Consider the following 17,706-nt stretch of genomic DNA (forward strand, 5'->3'; position numbering starts at 1 on the left):
GCATTTGTGTTTACTGTTTAGCATTCACTTTACATTATATTAATTTAAAAGAAGACCTATTATGCCCCTTTTTACAATATAAAATATAAGTCTCAGGTGTCCCCAGAATGTCTGTAAAGTTTCAGCTCAAATTTCCCCACAGATCATTTATTATATCATGTTGAAAATGCCTATTTTGAGTGGAAGCAGAAACAGTTTTTGTGCATGTTTCTTTAAATGCAAATGAGCTGAGTTTGGTTTTGATTATCATGTCTATCATGCTGATATCATCTGTTTTAAACCATATTAGTTTAAACTTCTGATATACAGTTTTCTGAGCGCACACATCTGAAACGTGCACAGAAAGTGGCTGTCACATGGCAGGTAAGTTCTCTTTCATGTCTTATTGCGCTCAAACTGTCAAATGCACACAAGTTTATGTTAGAAACAGAAATGAGTTATAATAATAATATTATAATAATATAATAGGGTCTCCTTTCTATGTCATGAGAGAATTAAATCTGTCTGCCTTGTTTTTTCACATGCTTGCAGAATTGCTGGGTTCTTTTTCACGTTTCGCCCAATTATAGCACTTAAACACAGAAAAGGTCAGATTGGACAGAGGTTAGAATGTAGTGTGTAGCAGAATTCTGTTTGGCGTTTCAGTATTAAATACATATATGAAACCCTTGATTAGGCACAGTTATTAGGTGTGTACTTATATGACAAGTGGTTCTGATACATATGGTGGTTTTAAAGGTTTCTCTGGATGAGAATGTGCACGTTTATTTTGTGCAGTCTGAGTCAGTTAGTGAGTCACACCTTCCTATGAGAAGTATTCTCTATGGCACAGCTTATGTATAGAAACATGCCACCAGTTTAAAATGAGAAAGTTTATTATACTTTTCTTGGACTCTACATCGGTTCTATGGATTAAATCTTGCATCAGTGTCTAAGATAAATCACGCTGAGCAACTCTAATGCAAGTCAGCAGTTGTTTTGTTTTTGAAATTACAAGCCTGAATGTGTTTTAAAACCTTAGTCACAAAAATCAACTAGTGAAGAAAGATGTTACATAGACACAAAGCAGCAGGTTTAAAATTCAGTACAGGTTTAGCTTGCTTTTTTTTCTCTTTTGGGCCTTATGCATGTATGCAGGTTGTTTTTCAGGCTTGTGGGCTGTGGTTTATTAAAGCTGAACTTAACCAATGCAGACTTTTTTTCCACTCAGCTACATTTGGTCAACAAGAAACTTGACATTTAATACTCGAGTCATCTGTTGAGTGTAATAGCATGAATATTTTCATTTTAGAAATTAGTTTGGAGGCGGCTTATTTGCCAAGCATGGTTATGACTTCAGAAAAAAAAAAAAAATCCCCCCTTGTAGTTTACTGTATTTATTATTCTACAACAAATAACAAATAAATTTCCCTTCACTGTAACGGTACCAGAATTCAGTTGAACCAATCGAGTCCACGTACACTTTCTCACAAGAGGGAAATAAGATGAAAACCTATATACAAAATGACATACTGTACATGCTACAATACACTTTCCAGAACCCAAGTCTCACTCGGTTCCTGGGAGCATTTCCATAACTGTTCTAAAAACAAGCAAGATCAGCAGAAATTGTGCACCTTAGCGTGGTTAGCTGTGAGACACGGTCCACAGAAAATAAGAGTCAAAATAGGGAAACTCTGAGTCAGAAGTAAAAAATATGGATCCAAAAATAAATAAATTAACAAGCAATACAGAAAGCATACGTTATACCCGAAAATAACACTGCGTCTCATAGGGATAGCATAAGGATTTATAGTGCTCTGAGTCACTGGACTGTGGGGGGATCCTAAACAAACCGTGAAGGGCAATAATAATAATAATAATAATAATGACTGCTAGATTCAGGTCAGCGACATTTGACCATTGATGTACACATGCATGAGGAACGTGCATGACGTGACACATTTCACCCTACAGCAAAGGAAATACGTGCTCAACTCAATATTACCCGACCTAAGCCACCCAGACGAAAATGGAGGATATATAATCTGAAAGTCAGCATGAAATTTAAAATCAACCTATCTATTTGCAAAAGGCATGTTACCCACCTTATACTTTAACACAGACGTAAGCCTATGGGTGAGACAACATGTAGTAAACAGTAAAACTGCTTGCACTACAAACCAGTGTGTTAAGATTTAAGATAATACATTAAAATAATATGGTAAAACTCACCAATTTTCAATATCAAGCAGAAAAAAGAAGCTGTTTCATACAGCTAAAATAGCTAGATGTGGATGAGACTGGAAGCCAGACCCATAAAACTTACAAATGGCCTTGTCTGCTTTTACGGGAAAAATAAGATGGATAGATGCTCCTTGTTGTGAATGATTCATCCATGTGTATTTCCTTGCAATAAAACCAGAACTTCAGGTGAAAACGAAATCTCTCTGGTGATATAAGTTGGACATTTCCTGCAAGCTCATGTTCAACTGCCTTGTTTTTCGAACAACAACTGAGAAATAGAATCATATCCTTGTCTTTTTTTTTTTTTAAATAAACATTTACACTCAGATCCGTCGCTACTTCTGTTTCATTGCATCTTTAGCAATGACAATAGTAAGTGGGTGAAAGTGCAGAATCACATTGTTGCACATTAATAGCACCAAAAAAAGCAGGTATTAAAAACCGTACACAAAACAAATATGTATCTAGAGTCTAAAAAACATTATATTCAACCTAGTTTCAATTCGCTTGGATGTCTTCTAGTGGTCTCATGTTCAATTTTCCCCATACAACATCTTCAGCCCACTCTGGGTCTTCAGTTGACGTCTCGTCCTGTTCAGTTTGTTCCACTCGCACTGAGCTCAGAGGGATGTGTGGAGTCGCCACACAGTGATTCTGAAATAGACATCCCACCTCTGCTTCTAGAACTGGATGTGATGGTGACACATGGAATTCGTCGTGTTGGACTTCTGTTCTCAACTCTTCAGACTCCACAGATTCCTCAATGCAGTCTGGATTGTGCAGGATGGGGCCTGTGTAATAGCCATTGCCCAGGCTTTGAGTGTTGTAGTAATATGATTGGTTCTCCACGAATGTAAAGTCAGACAAGGATACAACAGAAACGTGGTCACCCTCAGAGTCATCATTGTGTGGTGCAACATTACTGGAGTCAATCAAAGTCTCGTTCTGAAGTTCCAGGTCTCGAAGTAAAGCCTGAAAACACACAATGTGGTTTGAATTTTAAATATAAAACACCTAAAATGGTCATTAAAAATTATACTTAGTTCATAAATGCATTGAATGTAGGTAAAAGGGTTTGTGATAGATATAAATCAGGGCCCGTATTCACAAAACATTTTATCTTACCACTAAGAGTTCTCCTAAATTGCAGTAAAAGTTTTTAGCTGCTGAGTTTTTTTCTTAAAACCCGAGACAAACTTTTACTAAGGAATCTAGGAACTCATTTCTTTCATATTTAGGTCATGAAAATGTAATAGCTGATTTTTTAGTTTAGTTTAAATAGCAAATGACAAAAAAAATATCTCTGTAGAGCTTTAATTATGACAAAGCTGCTTGTTTTTAAACATATTTTTAATAAAAAAACTTGGAGTAGTGATGTCTTTGAATTAATTGATTTTTTGATTACTTATGTTTCAAGAAGAGTATTATTGTTCTTGATAAAAACAAGTTATTAAAATATAAAATTTAAATACATTTATGCCATCCCCTGGTGCAGAACCACTGCTATAGAGCTTTTTTTTTTTACTTCACCTTTATTGAGAACTATGTTCATCTTTTTCAAGAATAAACTACTCCTTTATGGTTGTTTAATTAAAATAAATTACTCAGTATCAACTTATACAAGCAATAACACACTTGCAATCATGCTCAAGTAAGTCCAGTACCAAAGATCTGGGCAGAGGACGTTCCGAAGATGCACACTGTCTCCACAGCAGAATAAATACTAGTCCAAGAGTGATGAGAACACCAAACACAATTATGATGATGAGGCTTTCTGAAGAACACACAAACACACACATGCATTAGTGAACACACGTATGCAAACAAATCAATGTGTATTGCATCATTACACCACAGAACAGTATTTCAGTAGAAATAATGCACACCGTTTTTTTTAGCTGGTATGTTAACACACTTCGGGAGGCTCGTGGGAGAAGAGGCCAGTACACCCTTACTTGTGAAGTTTGCCACAGCACAGTACACCTGCCCTGGTGTAAGAAAACCAAATTCCACCTCGATTGAGTGGTTACTCATCACTTCAGCAGTAGATACCTTCAAGGAAAATGAATTCAAAAATAAAACAACTGAATTTGAAACATTTAACCACTTAAACACTTATACTGTTAAGGAGAGACAGTTTTTTCATGCACCTGTCAAGTTTGAGGTTTTGGGCCTTTTGGTTTTTCATAGTGTTTTTTTTTTTTTTTTTGACTAATTGAAAGAAAACATCATAAAAGACACTGGTAAGTTGTGGTATTTGTGTCAATAGATTTCAATTACAATACATATTTTAAAAGGCTGTTTTCTCAAAATGAGCTTTTTCTCCTACGCTGAGCCATAAATCTCCACTTCTGTGGCATTTATTTTTATTCCTGTCTATATCCTGAAGCTTTTTTACAGAGGGATTTGTCCATATATAATCTGCTTGATTTTATACATTTTATTCCCCAAAAAACTGCCTGTTCGAAGTATTTTCTAAGTGACAAAATGAGATACCCAAAATTCCCTCTGTTAAAACATTTGACTCTAATATGTGACCCTGGACCACAAAACCAGTCTTAAGTCGCTGGGGGTATATTTGTAGCAATAGCCAAAAATACATTGTATGGGTCAAAATTTTAGATTTTTCTTTTATGCCAAAAATCATTAAGAAATTAAGTAAAGTTCATGTTCCATGAAGATTTTTTGTAAAATTCCTACTGTAAACATATCAAAATGTAATTTTTGATTTGTAATATGCATTGTTAAGAACCTAATTTGAGCAACTTTAAAGGTGATTTTCTCAGTCTTTTTGATTTTTTTGCATCCTCAGATTTCTGATTTCAAATAGATGTATCTCGGCCAAATATTGTCCTATCCTAACAAACATACATCAATAGAAAGCTTATTTATTGAGCTTTCATATGATGTATACATCTCAGTTTTGTCAAATTTAACCTTATGACTGGTTTTGTGGTCCAGGGTCACATATGTCAAAAAATAAACAAGAATTTTGAAACCGACTTCATTTTGTGTTTAGATTTTTGTACTAGAAATGCAAATTAGCGCATATTTCATTAAATAATGCCTCATTTGCATATTAAAACCTAACATTTTAGAAAACTTGTAATACAAAAAAAATGTTTGCAATTATCAGTGTAATCAATCAACTAAGTAAGGTGGATTTACCCTATTTACCAGCAGTGTCTGACATTAAAATAAATACAAAAGTATATAAATAAATAAATAAATAAAATGGAGCTAAAGGGATGTAAAGATTAGCATTGTGCATCTGCCTTTCTGAGGGGTTCTGTTCGTTGTATAGAGTGACAAAATACTAGTGTTCGAATAATTCCACTGTATATCAGATTGTGATGACACATTTCTGCACTAAAAAAATGTAAATCTCTATATTGTTTTATATTTAGGTGATGAAAATACAATCGCTGATTAATTAGTTTAATTTAATTAGCAAATGGGAAAACAAAAATTATTTTCTCTGTAGAGCTTTGGCTCTCTTTTTGAGTCGTTTTCAACCTGTAATTATGACAAAGCTGCTTTTTCTCAAACATTTTTTTTCAGTAACAGAAACTGGGAGTAGTGACGTCTTAAACTAATTTTGTGATTACTTACGTTTCAGCAACAGTATTTTTTCGATAAAACAACACATTCAAATCTTTCATTTAATTTAACTCTCTGGAGCTAAAGGGATGTGAAGATTAGAGTTGTGCACCTTTCTTTCTGAGGGGTTCTGTTCGTTGTATAGAGTGACTGTGGCCCTGAGACTTTTAATTTCTGCTAGTGGGCAGCAATCCTTCTCCTCATCCTCGCAGCTTTTCGATGGAGCACAAGGAAAAATTACAGTCACCCAGAGACTTCCATCGGCCATGGAGATATTTATGGAGGGCGGGCTAAATTTGGCATGAACTAGGGGAAAAAATTAAATAAAAAATATTGAGGAAACTTACTTCTAAAACTTTTTTAATGATAATAATAATATTGAAAATGAAAAGATTCATAACAACAATAAAGAAAAAAGACTATACAGTACAATAATCGAATCATAATAAAGTTACTATTATTACTCACACTTTAACATATTGGAATATTTCAATTTTTTTACCTTATCAAATATTTGTAACATGGATTGAGGTTTTTTACTGACCATCATCAACAACGTTGCAGGACCAAGATTCATTTATCCAGAGAAATTCAGATGTCAGCTTGATGAAGTTTAAGAGGTCTAGGTCTGGAAAGACATGTGATAGATCACAGCTTTGCTGGGTAATCTGAACGCAGCCTGAAACATTTCTCCATGATTCTCCATCACTGCAACATAAACACACAATATCACACTATATAAAAATGGCATGTAAATTCTTCATGTTGATCATCCGGTCATTAAATTGCCTTCAAAACTGTGCGAAACAGACATTTCTGACTTTCATTTCTTAAAAAAACATGACTTATCCACTGGGCATGATAAAAAAAAAGAGAAAAAGAAAGCAAGTAAAGAGCAAATTGAGCTTGAGCGCCTGTGAGTCATTTTCTTTTTCAATTGCAATTCAGAGGAAACCAAGAGCGTGCCTGAAGTGATAACAATAGCGTATCTTCTCCGGGGCGACAAGCCTGGATTGTTTCTCACTGTGGTTTTCTGCTAAACCACACAGTTTCACCTCTCACCCCTCTACTCCTCACTCTCATTTCTCCTCCAAACAACAGTTTCCACATCATTCATAGTTAGTCATGTTTCTAAACTGCATCTTTTGTGTGTAGACAAAACTCACCCCTGTGATTTGCTCAAGACCGTGTAAGTTGTTCCAGGACTGGCATTGCGGCAATCCCATTCAAGATGGCATCCGAAATCAATCGTATACACTCTAACGTCACAGACAGAGACGGCAGACTCTAGACGAAACAAGTGAAAACAAGAACATGTTGCACCTGTGAATGTCACAGACATGATCTGAAAACATACAGTACACCAAATGAAAGAGAGACCAATGCTAGAAATTTCCACCAAAAAAATGTACACTCACCTACGTTCAGCACCAACAGAAAGAAACATAAGTTTAGGAGAGCGACAGGCATCCCCACAACGAATGCTGTTTTATGAAAAACAAAAATAATAAAAGATAAAAATAAAATAAACCGCTGTATTTATCAAATATCTCTACCAAACCGACTGATAAAAATATGAACTATTTATAATTAGGTAAAAAAAATAATACACTTTACCTTAAACAAAAGAATGGAGAGATTTCATTAGCTGCTACTTTCAGTTGGTGAACAGAAAAAGTGAGATGAGGACAGCTGTCGCAGCATAACTTATGCCACAAAACCACACAGGGACTGAACCCACTCACAGAAACACAACTGGAGAAGTGAACAAAGCTCTCACTAGTGGAAATAGTAGCAAAAATGTTTTTATTATTTATTAAATATCATTATATTAATATATATTAATAATCATAAACAGCAATTTATAAAAAGAAATATATATATATCATTAATTAAAAATTACTCTATTTATAGTTATGTATAAATATAGCTATAATCTGAACTAGAAACACTACTGTTCAATAGTTTGGGGAAAGTTTTTCAAACGCGTTTATGCTCACCAAGGATGCATTTATTTGATCAATTTGCAATATCAATATCACATTATCAGTGTTAAAAACATTGGTGCTTTTTAATATTTTTGCGGAAACCCTGATGCATAACCAAAAAAATAAAACAATCATTTATAAATATATATAATAAATATTAGCTTGTTAGTACTCTGTCCATGTCATTCATTTAATGTCCTTAATAAAATAATACATTATTTTTTACAATTCTCAAAGTATTTTCATAAACTTTCAAATAATCGTAAACTAAAATAAAAAAAAGTGTTCAAAAGTTTGGATCAGTAAGATTCATGTTTTTTAAAGTCTTTTCGCTTCATCAAGGCTGCATTTATTTGATTAAAAATGCAGGACAAAAAAAAAAAAAAAAAAAAAAACAGTAATATTGTGAAATATTATTGCCATTTTGCTAGTGGTTTTGTATTTTAATAAACTTAAAATAAAATGTATTCCTATGATGCAAAGCTAAATTTTGATCCTTCAGAAATCATTATAATATGCTGCTTTATTATTAGTATTATGTTAAAAGAAGTTGAGCCACTTTTTTGAAACCTGTGCTACTTTTTTAGGATTCTTTGATGAATAAAACATAATAAAGAACAGCGTTTATTTAAATAGAATTTATTTGTAACGATACACTAGTGTTCAAAGTTTGGAGCCAGTTTTTTTTTCTTTCGTTGTTTTAAAGAAATTAATACTTTTATGCAGCAAGAACGTGTTAAGTTGATAAAAAGTGGTAGACTTGTATTGTTAGAAAAGATTTCTATTTTGAATAAATGCTGTTCTTTTTAACTTTTTATTCAGTAAAGAATCATAAAAAAAGTAACGGGTTGCAAAAAAATGAAAAATAAGCAGCACAATGGTTTCCAACATCGATAATAAATCAGCATATTAAAATGATTTCTGAAACATCATGTGACACTGAAGACTGGACTAATGATGCTGAAAATTCATATTTGATCACTATATTTTAAAGTACATTACAATAGATAACTCATTTTCATAATATGACTTGATTTTATCAAATAAATGGATCTTTGCTAAGCATAAGAGACTTAAAAATCTGTTAAACCATGTGACACACAGTAAAATGTAGTTACTGTATTACAAATAATGTGACTCATATCTTCCATAAACACAACATAGCCTGTTAGTACTCTGTCCATGTCATTTAATGTCATTAATAAAATAATACATTACTTTTTTCAAATCTCAAAGTATTTTCATAAACTTTCAAATAATTGTAAAAATAACCAAAAATATAGACAACACGTCTTTAGAAAGGCATTAAAACCTATGGGAGTGTTCAAGTTTAGAGGACTAGGACATGGGACCAGAATACTAAATGATCCACGTAGTCTAAACAATAATACATAGCGTTGTCTTTCTCTCCAGAATGACATTTTTCAGCTCGATTTAGGTTTGAGTGCATTAAGCAGTAGCATCCGCTTTTAAAGGTAGCGCTTCACCTATACAGCATGCATCTTTTATGTCCGTGTGCCCGGCAGAGCAATGTTTGGCTCTGTGGGCGAGGGCGGCAATGCTTTGCACAGAAGCCTTTTCCCAGCCGCGTCGCCATTCAAGTTTTTATAAGGGGTTTGTCGAGGTCCACGTGTGCAAATGGAGGGGAAACTCATCCCCGCTAGGCAGCAACCCGGACAGGCAATGACCTCGTCCTGCTCCGGAGGCGTAAGAGGGGTCATGGCACCATTAGAGTTATTAACCCCCCATCCCAGAGACCGATTGATGGGGATGGTGCCGTTGTTGTTGTCAGTGTCTAGTAAAGGAGGTAATGAGGGCGGCCCGTTAGAGACCGGGGAGCTCCAACCATTGGAGAAAGGTTTGGTTGAAGTAGCGACGGCGCCATCTAGTGTATCAGGAGAGCTGGTGCAGTCCATAGGCTCGTCGATGTTTTCCTCAAACCTCGGAGACATCAGCTCTAGATCTAACGGAAGACCAGAGTCGTCAGCTACAGCTTCTTGACTGTTCATTGCAAGATCGTCCTCCTTGTCGTCCTGCTCAGGGTCTGAACGCCTAACTTTGTCAGTGGGTGTATCAAAAACCTCATTAACACTAGGCAGATCAGCAATACTCTCGTTGCTCATAGACAACACACTGTCCCTTCCCATGTCCAACAAATTTCCATTAACTAGTTTTACAACCGTGTCCATAACACTTTGATTATTTTCACATTTCCCATTGTCAGCAGTGCCGCGAAGAGACTCGATGTCTTCCGCCGTGCAGGGCAGTGATTGGGTGCGTCTGTGGAACTGGAAAGGGCTTTTGTCACAGGAGACGGGGCTGCTGGGGTCAGGGGGTGGAGGGAGAGCAAAGGTGAGGGAAATGACAGACTTGCTGGGGGTGTCAAAGAGCTTGATGTGGCCGCCGTTGAGGTCTTGGCGTTGGGAGAAGGGGTTAACGCGCATCGGTGTGGTCTGAGACAGGAGAGGAGATGGAGGAAGGAGCACGTCGGACTGGCTGCGGCAGAGACGCGGGTCGGCGGGAATGTCTAGAGAATGCTTTCGTCTCAAAGGTGTTGTGTTTGTGGACGACCGGTCTGAAAAAGAAGACAAAAAAAACAACAAATTTAAGGCTAAGTTTGAACTTTAAATGGCATGCAAGATTTTTAAAATCATTTTCAAGGTGGAAACTATATATTTTAATTATAAAAATTTAAAATAGAAAGCAAAAATATTTCAAGGGAAGTGGCGTGCGATGTTCTGAAATCAGGGGCGGCAGAGTTCTCAAAGTTTTTTTTCTTTAAATCAAATGTAAATTCATGTGCCAGTCACATTTACATTTACTAGTCAAATAGGCATTACTTACACTATCAGATAATGAAAAATGCAATCAGTATTATATTTATTGAAGCCAGATATGAATCTCATCAATTAGTGTTTTTTCAATATGTTCTATTATTCCAAAATAATAACTTAAGGCAGTAACAGTTTAAATAATATTTTTTATTTGTGAACTTATGTTCAGCTATTCTTTTTAATAGTTAACTTTTCACTATTTTTTAATTTTTCGGATCATCAGTCATCAAAGCTTAGTAAATATTGATCACAGACATAGAGATTTACTTTAAATTTCACCAAGCTGATTACTCACTAAAACTCCCACAAATCATGTTTTTAGGCCATTTAAGTCTTATTTTGACGTAACAAAGTAGTTACATCAAAGTGTGAGAGTTGTTTACTGACTTTTTAAAATTAGTCTTCCCATTAACGCCATAATATTGTTTATTCAAACTGATTCGCGAAGGCGCACAAACACAAAAGGCAAGATTTATTGCATGAACCAATCAAAGCTGAACATAACCAGTTATATGCAATCACATCATTGCCTTCTCTTACTGACTTTCCCCCATTCAGTCTGAATTACCCCCCACCAAACTCACTGCACGCTTTAGGGCAGAGGTCTTAAACTCAATTCTTGGAGGGCCGCAGCTCTGCAGAGTTTAGCTCCAACCAGAATTGAGTTTGAGACCAGTGCTTTAGGGGGTCTGTTAATATCAATGGGCTCACGGGAGGCAAGAGGGACACAGACTTCCACTGTAACTTTACCTATTGGTGTTGCTTTTAGACAATGTTTCTTTAGGAAAATGTGATTTATACATTGTAATGTTATATTTTGTAATACTGGCATCTTTTTATTTTTATTTTTTACTACATTTCATCCAATATTTTGGAGGAATTTGATTTACTATGCCTTTATGACCTTTTTTGACTTTTAAAGTTTCCGTTACCTAGACTTTCAGTAGAGGGACAGAAACCTTCATTTGTGTTTAGAAGATTATTTTCAGTCTTAAACTTGATTTGGCTTGAAATGACATGAGGGTAAATAAATAACAATAAAATTTTCATTTTTGGGTGAACTGTTCCTTTAAGACCTATTAACTAATTTGCCCAGAGCAAACATAAATGTGATTTGAGTTACGGACATTTACCATGATTTGAAAATTAGTACTGAAAAGACTTTCCATTACATATGCATTGTAACTGCATAAATGCAAACAGAAGAAAATAAAAAGCAGTGTTCTGGCAGCATTTGCTGACTCACCCTGTACATCAGACTCTGTACATTCACTCTGCTCTCGTTCACTCACTATCTTCTCCAGCTCTGCTACCACCCATGTGAATGAGGGCCGACTGTCTGGGTTCATCTGAGAGAGGAAAAAAAAAAAACCCACAAATTTTCAAATGTAAACAGTTCTGTCTGCATTTTTGTAAAGTCATACTAATTGATCAAAATAATACATATGTAGCTTTGCTTCAACCAACATTTATGTCCTTGAATTACACAGAAGCCCTGTTAAGGAAAGGTTCCAAGTTTAAAGGGGACACATTATGCAAAAATCACTTTTATAAGGTGTTTGAACAAAGTTGTGTGGCCGCTGTGTGTAAAAACAACCAGCCTATAATGATAAAGAAAAACGACTGATTCTGAAAGAGGGATCCATACAAATACCAGTTCTTCATCTGTGTAGTTCATAAATGCAAACTTATTATGCACAGTATAATCAGATGACTGACTTTTAAACAGAGTATGATTTCTGAGAGTTTTCAGTGCATGAGATTGTCCGGTTTTTGTTTTTGTTTAAAGCTCCGCCCTCTTCTGAAAAGGGAACCGGGAGCACCAGCTCATTCGCATTTAAAGGGACAAACAAAAACTGTGTTTTGGCTCATACCCTAATAGTGGCAATTTTACAAACTATGAAAAATTATCTGTGGTGTATTTTGAGCTAAAACTTTACATACACACTATAGGGACATCAGAGACTCACTTTACATCTTGTAAAAAGGGGCAGAATGATCACCTTTAACAATAAAAAACTGCACATGTAAACATATGCATCAACATATGAGATTTGTAGAAGAGGAGGAATGTTCATGACATAATACTGTTTCATAACAGAAGATAAGAGGTCTTACACTGCAGCAGACAACTGTGAGGTTGAAGAACTGGGGTGGACAGTCTTCAACCATCTGCCGAAAGGCCTCCACATCCAGACCAAAGTCCTGAAACACAGAATCAACCTTAATTTAAGTCTTAAGAAAAAAGCTACAAAGCTCATACTTTATACTACGGGCCGTTGAATGCTTGAATCTGATCGGCTGACAAACTGTTCTAATGGTGTACATTATTTTCAGGGAAACGCATGGCGAACGTAGTTCCAGGCAGCACTTACATGTCTATATCACTTTGCCACACGATTTCAGTTATTTCAAAAGCTCCTTATAGCCCAAACCAGCAAAAACCAAAACCCACAACGACACTGGCCAAACAAATAAATACAGTAAACAACAGGATAAAAACAACAGATTATTTCCATGTTTTATTATGTACAAAAAACACATACTCCATTTCTCCCACTCTCTCTCCCTTACAGACGCATACACATACAGTTTGCAAAATTGAAAATTAACTTAAAGTTTCACTATTAGTAGAGACGATGCTGCCAATCAATTTTGAGAGACGCACAGACTTGAGAGAGGTAATCTTGAACGAGCTTAATCTCTTTCTCCCTCTCTCTTTCTGTCTGTCTGTCGGTCTGTCTAAAGCTCATTATTAACTGCATTAGTTTGCCATCAACAGCTCAAGTCTCATTACTAGGTCTAAAATGACATTTTGAAATTAGCAACGAAGGCGTTGGATGAGCCGTGTAAGAAATTAATCCTACTCACAATAGCGATTTACGGACAAAAAACAGACAAATGTCTTGAAATATATAATCTGATCGATGTCTTGGGGTGTGGTAACCATAGAATAAGTGGAATAATTGACTTTGGGCCGTTGAATTGTACAAAAATAATTCACACTCCAGTGTGCATCATTTTCTAAAAATTCAATGGCCCGAAGTCAATTATTCCTGTCATATTTCACTACTGAGAAAAGTACAAACTGTACTGTAGCAATAAATCATCCTGACAATGATAAGTCCAGTGTTTGGTTGTAAACAGTAATTAAACAATGATTTGTATGCAAAAGCATGACTTCACTGGCAGTGCTGTTATCTCACATGAAGTAAACTATGACCCATATTCATAAACTGAGGGAATACATGAGATTGTTACAGGTCTGATATTCATATATCAGGTGGAAGGGTAAAGCAAACAGATATAGACCATTAAAAAGCTTTATCAGCAATTTTAGAATAATACTACAGGAAAAAAAGTGAAGAAAAAATAAATCAAATTTTGAAAGTATTGAAATAGTTTCTAAAAAACTTTTCTAATTTAATATTTGAACTGAGCTTTCAAGATGCTGTACGTTCAGTTTTTTCACCTCTGTCCGTGGAAGAAAGTCAGGATCTGCCTGTACCCGGCCAATAATCTCACAGAGAATAATACCATAGGCAAATACATCCACCTATAAAAAAATAAAACAAAATAAATATCTAAAACCCTAAACACAATAATGAACTTAAAGGAGAAGTTCACTTCCAGAACAAAAAAAAAAAAAAAAAAAAAAAAAAAAAATATGATAATGATAATGTATATGTAATAACAGATAATGTACACACCCGCTTGTCATTCATGTCTTTTTCTCTTCAGTCGCAAAGAAACTATGTTTTTTGAGGAAAACATTTCAGGATTTCTCTCCATATAGTGGACTTCAATGGTCCCCACAAGTTTTCAAAATGCAGTTTAAATGCAGCTTGTTTCTAAAAAAAAAAAAAAAAAAAAAAAATCAACAATTTATATTATTTTAACCTCAAATGCTTGTCTTGTCTAGTGTTTTACAGTTCAAGACAGTTAGGGTAGGTCGAAAAAAAAATCTCATTTTCTCCTCAAAATAAGAAACAAAAACAGTGATGTAGGACGATTTTGAAGCTGGAGAAGAAAATGAGACGGGAGTTTTTCAACCTACCCTAACTTTCATGAACCGGAATGAACAGAGTTTACGCAGAGCTAGACAAGACGAGCATTTGAGGTTAAAAAGTAAATAAATTGTCATTTTTATTTAGAAAATAACTAATTGTTTCGTTAGATAAGACCCTTACTCCTCGGCTGGGATCTTTTAGAGCCCTTTGAAGCTGCATTTTGGAAGTTAAAACTGGGGGGCATCATAGAAGTTCACTTTATAGAGTAAAATCCTGAAATGTTTTCCTCAAAAAAATTTCTCTCTACGACTAAAGGAGAGAAAGACATGAACATCTTGGATGACAAGGGGATGAGTAAATTATCTGTAAATAATTGTTTTGGAAGTAAACTTCTCCTTTAATAGAACAGTAGAAATAATGGCATCAATTCTGCATTTGAAATTGTGAAATGACAGTAAACTGATAAGTAATGTGGGCGAAAGAGTCACTGAAAAGGACTCTGGCCTGTATCTGGGCAATGAATCATACGGTGTTTGACCTTTTCATCGTAGTGTTCTCCTCTGAGCATCTCCGGAGCCATCCAGTAGGGGGAGCCGACAATAGCCAAGCTTTGTTTCTCGACCTCATCACTGAAAACAGCCACAGGGAAAACAGGAAAATCATTTACTTAAAGTGAACCAACAAGTTCGTTCTATTAATCTTTTTCTAATTACTCCTCATTTCCTAATTGAACACCCATAAACCCCTAGTCCATTAACCCACAGCATGATTATGTGTGCGTAGATCTACAAAATAAAACAATGCAAGGTCTTGCAAGATCTTAATTTTAGCTGGCATACTCATACACTGCTGAGAGACACTTCCTCTGTTTTATTTTGGTCTGGGACTGTGTACTTGGCATAAATAGACTATGAGGGGAAGAGTGGAGACAAGGGAAGAGAGAGAGATAAATAGAGTAATGTGCCGCAGTGTAAACACCATTTGGGGATGTGGGTTAGTCAGAGTGAGGGAATCTACCGCAGCAAACAGATGAAATACTTTGTCCTTTTTAGGAGAGCTTTCCAAAAAGCCCTCATTTAGCAATCGGCTCGGTCTTCTTCACATATACAAATAGCCATGGTTTTACACATAAACATGAAGAGTTTGCAAGCACACCAAAATATGCATTACATAACATTTACAGAAGTATCAACACAGCTAAGCTCAACTGTAAAAATGCTCACTCTCACACACAGACGTTCTTACAAGGCCATCATTAAAATAAACAAACGCTGGGTGGAAACAAATCCCTGATGACTGTTTTTCACTGGATGCGTTCATAATGGAACACTAACTTAGTTACTACTTGCTGTAAACATAGTTTTTAAATTAGTAAGCAGACATTGTCCTATGATAAACATTTCAAACCGTGATGACAACATTATCATCACATAACTTTATCTTCATCATCATGACTTCATTTTAATTCAGCAAGTCCAATCTTATTAGTGCAACTTTGAATTTTACATTTTCAATTTGGTGTAAATAAAAGTCTAAACATTTGGTCGTTCAATAAAATGGTCAGTCGCGTAATTCTGGTTCATTTGTCATAATGAAAAGAGAAGGTCAAGTTGAGCACATTGCATTGTGCAGTGAAGTATTTCATGAAGTAAACCGTTCTACTGTTCCAAGTCTGAGGTCAGTTAGATTTTTTTTAGGAAGAAATTTATAAACAAACACAAAAATTGACTTATCATCACAGGAAATTATACTTTAAAACATTACAATAGAAAACAGTATTTTAAATTGTGATAATATTTCATAAGATTGCTGTTTTTAGTATATTTTTGAGCCAATAAGAGATTTTTGAAGACATTAGGAACTTTTGAACGGCGTAAATACATACCATGCACAGTACATTTACAAAAACTATACATGCTGTTGCAAATTCTAAGAGTAGCATGCTTTCTGAACATTGTGTTGATCTCCCCAGTGAGAGAATGGCAAAGACAGAGCAAAAACAGCACTCTGATGGCACTCACAATCACACACACTATGTTTGGGTGGTACACTTAGCATTATGTAACGTTTCTGCTGAGACAGCGTATAAAAGGAAAGCTGAACAGAGACTTACAAACCTCTGCTCTCATACATAAGTTTATACAGAGGCCCTATGCTGAGGAAAGAACTATATAAGCAGCAGATCACTTTAATATGTACCAGCATGAGTGCTTCACTAAAAGGAATGTTAATCCAGAGGATATACGGATTAACTGTTACATACAGTATTGTGCACTTGCCAAACATTTTCTGCTTAAATGTAAAACCACTGGAACATCATTAACAGTGATCCCTTACTTAAAGATGCAATTGGCTTTTTTTTTTTTATATGAAGCACTGGCCAAGGATTTTTTTTGTAAACAAATCTTAACATGGCAGCTCCAATAAGTCAACCATGTGATATTAAACAAGTACACAAATTATAAAATTACTCAATGCACTTTAAAATTTGCTTTGCACGCCCTCCTCATATTTTGTATACCTCCAAGTGATATGCTTGTAAGAGCCAGTTTACCTCCTCCCTTCATTTCCTATTTCCTTAGTGAACGTCACCCAGCAATTACAGTATCATAGACATAGTTGCTAGGAGTGTAACTCTGTCTGCATAACTAAAGCTTACAACTGTTTTCAAACTGGGAAATCCTGTAATACCAGGGAAGTGATTTCTTGCAAAAATATGTATATTTATATAAATGTCAATATTTTAATTTAATTCTTATTGCGTTATTGGCATGACATACTTGGGTACATATTGCCAAAGTAATGCACATACCAAAATAAAAACAAACAAAACAAAAATACACATAATATATAATCTCATATATTCTTCTGTGCCCTTGTAAAATGTCAAATATTGGCCTCAAATAGGGACAATGGAATATTTCACAAAAACTATGATTTCTAAATATAGAAGCACTCTTTATAGAAGCCTGTTTCCACCACTAAAAAACTAAAAAAATAAATAAAAATAAAATAAATAAATAAAGGTCAAAAAAAAAAAAAAATTAT

The 17,706-nt window shown here is 35.1% G+C and overlaps 1 protein-coding gene across 1 annotated transcript in view; it reads right to left on the reverse strand.

Moving 5' to 3' along the window:
* Window positions 1–8,986: 8,986 nt before the first annotated feature.
* The window catches only part of tesk1b (testis associated actin remodelling kinase 1b), a 15,203-nt gene continuing 6,483 nt past the window's right edge, over window positions 8,987–17,706 (reverse strand). Inside the window, exons 3-8 of the mRNA XM_073836637.1 lie at window positions 15,506–15,566; window positions 15,197–15,324; window positions 14,121–14,204; window positions 12,767–12,853; window positions 11,895–11,997; window positions 8,987–10,389 (exon numbers count right to left, since the gene is read on the reverse strand). Of these exons, the coding sequence (XP_073692738.1) occupies window positions 9,320–10,389; window positions 11,895–11,997; window positions 12,767–12,853; window positions 14,121–14,204; window positions 15,197–15,324; window positions 15,506–15,566 (1,533 nt within the window). The 3' untranslated portion in view covers window positions 8,987–9,319. The remainder of the gene's footprint in view (window positions 10,390–11,894; window positions 11,998–12,766; window positions 12,854–14,120; window positions 14,205–15,196; window positions 15,325–15,505; window positions 15,567–17,706) is intronic.

The sequence above is a fragment of the Garra rufa genome, chromosome 3 (genome assembly GCF_049309525.1).
Source record: "Garra rufa chromosome 3, GarRuf1.0, whole genome shotgun sequence".
In the NCBI taxonomy this organism is placed as follows: Eukaryota; Metazoa; Chordata; class Actinopteri; order Cypriniformes; family Cyprinidae; genus Garra; species Garra rufa.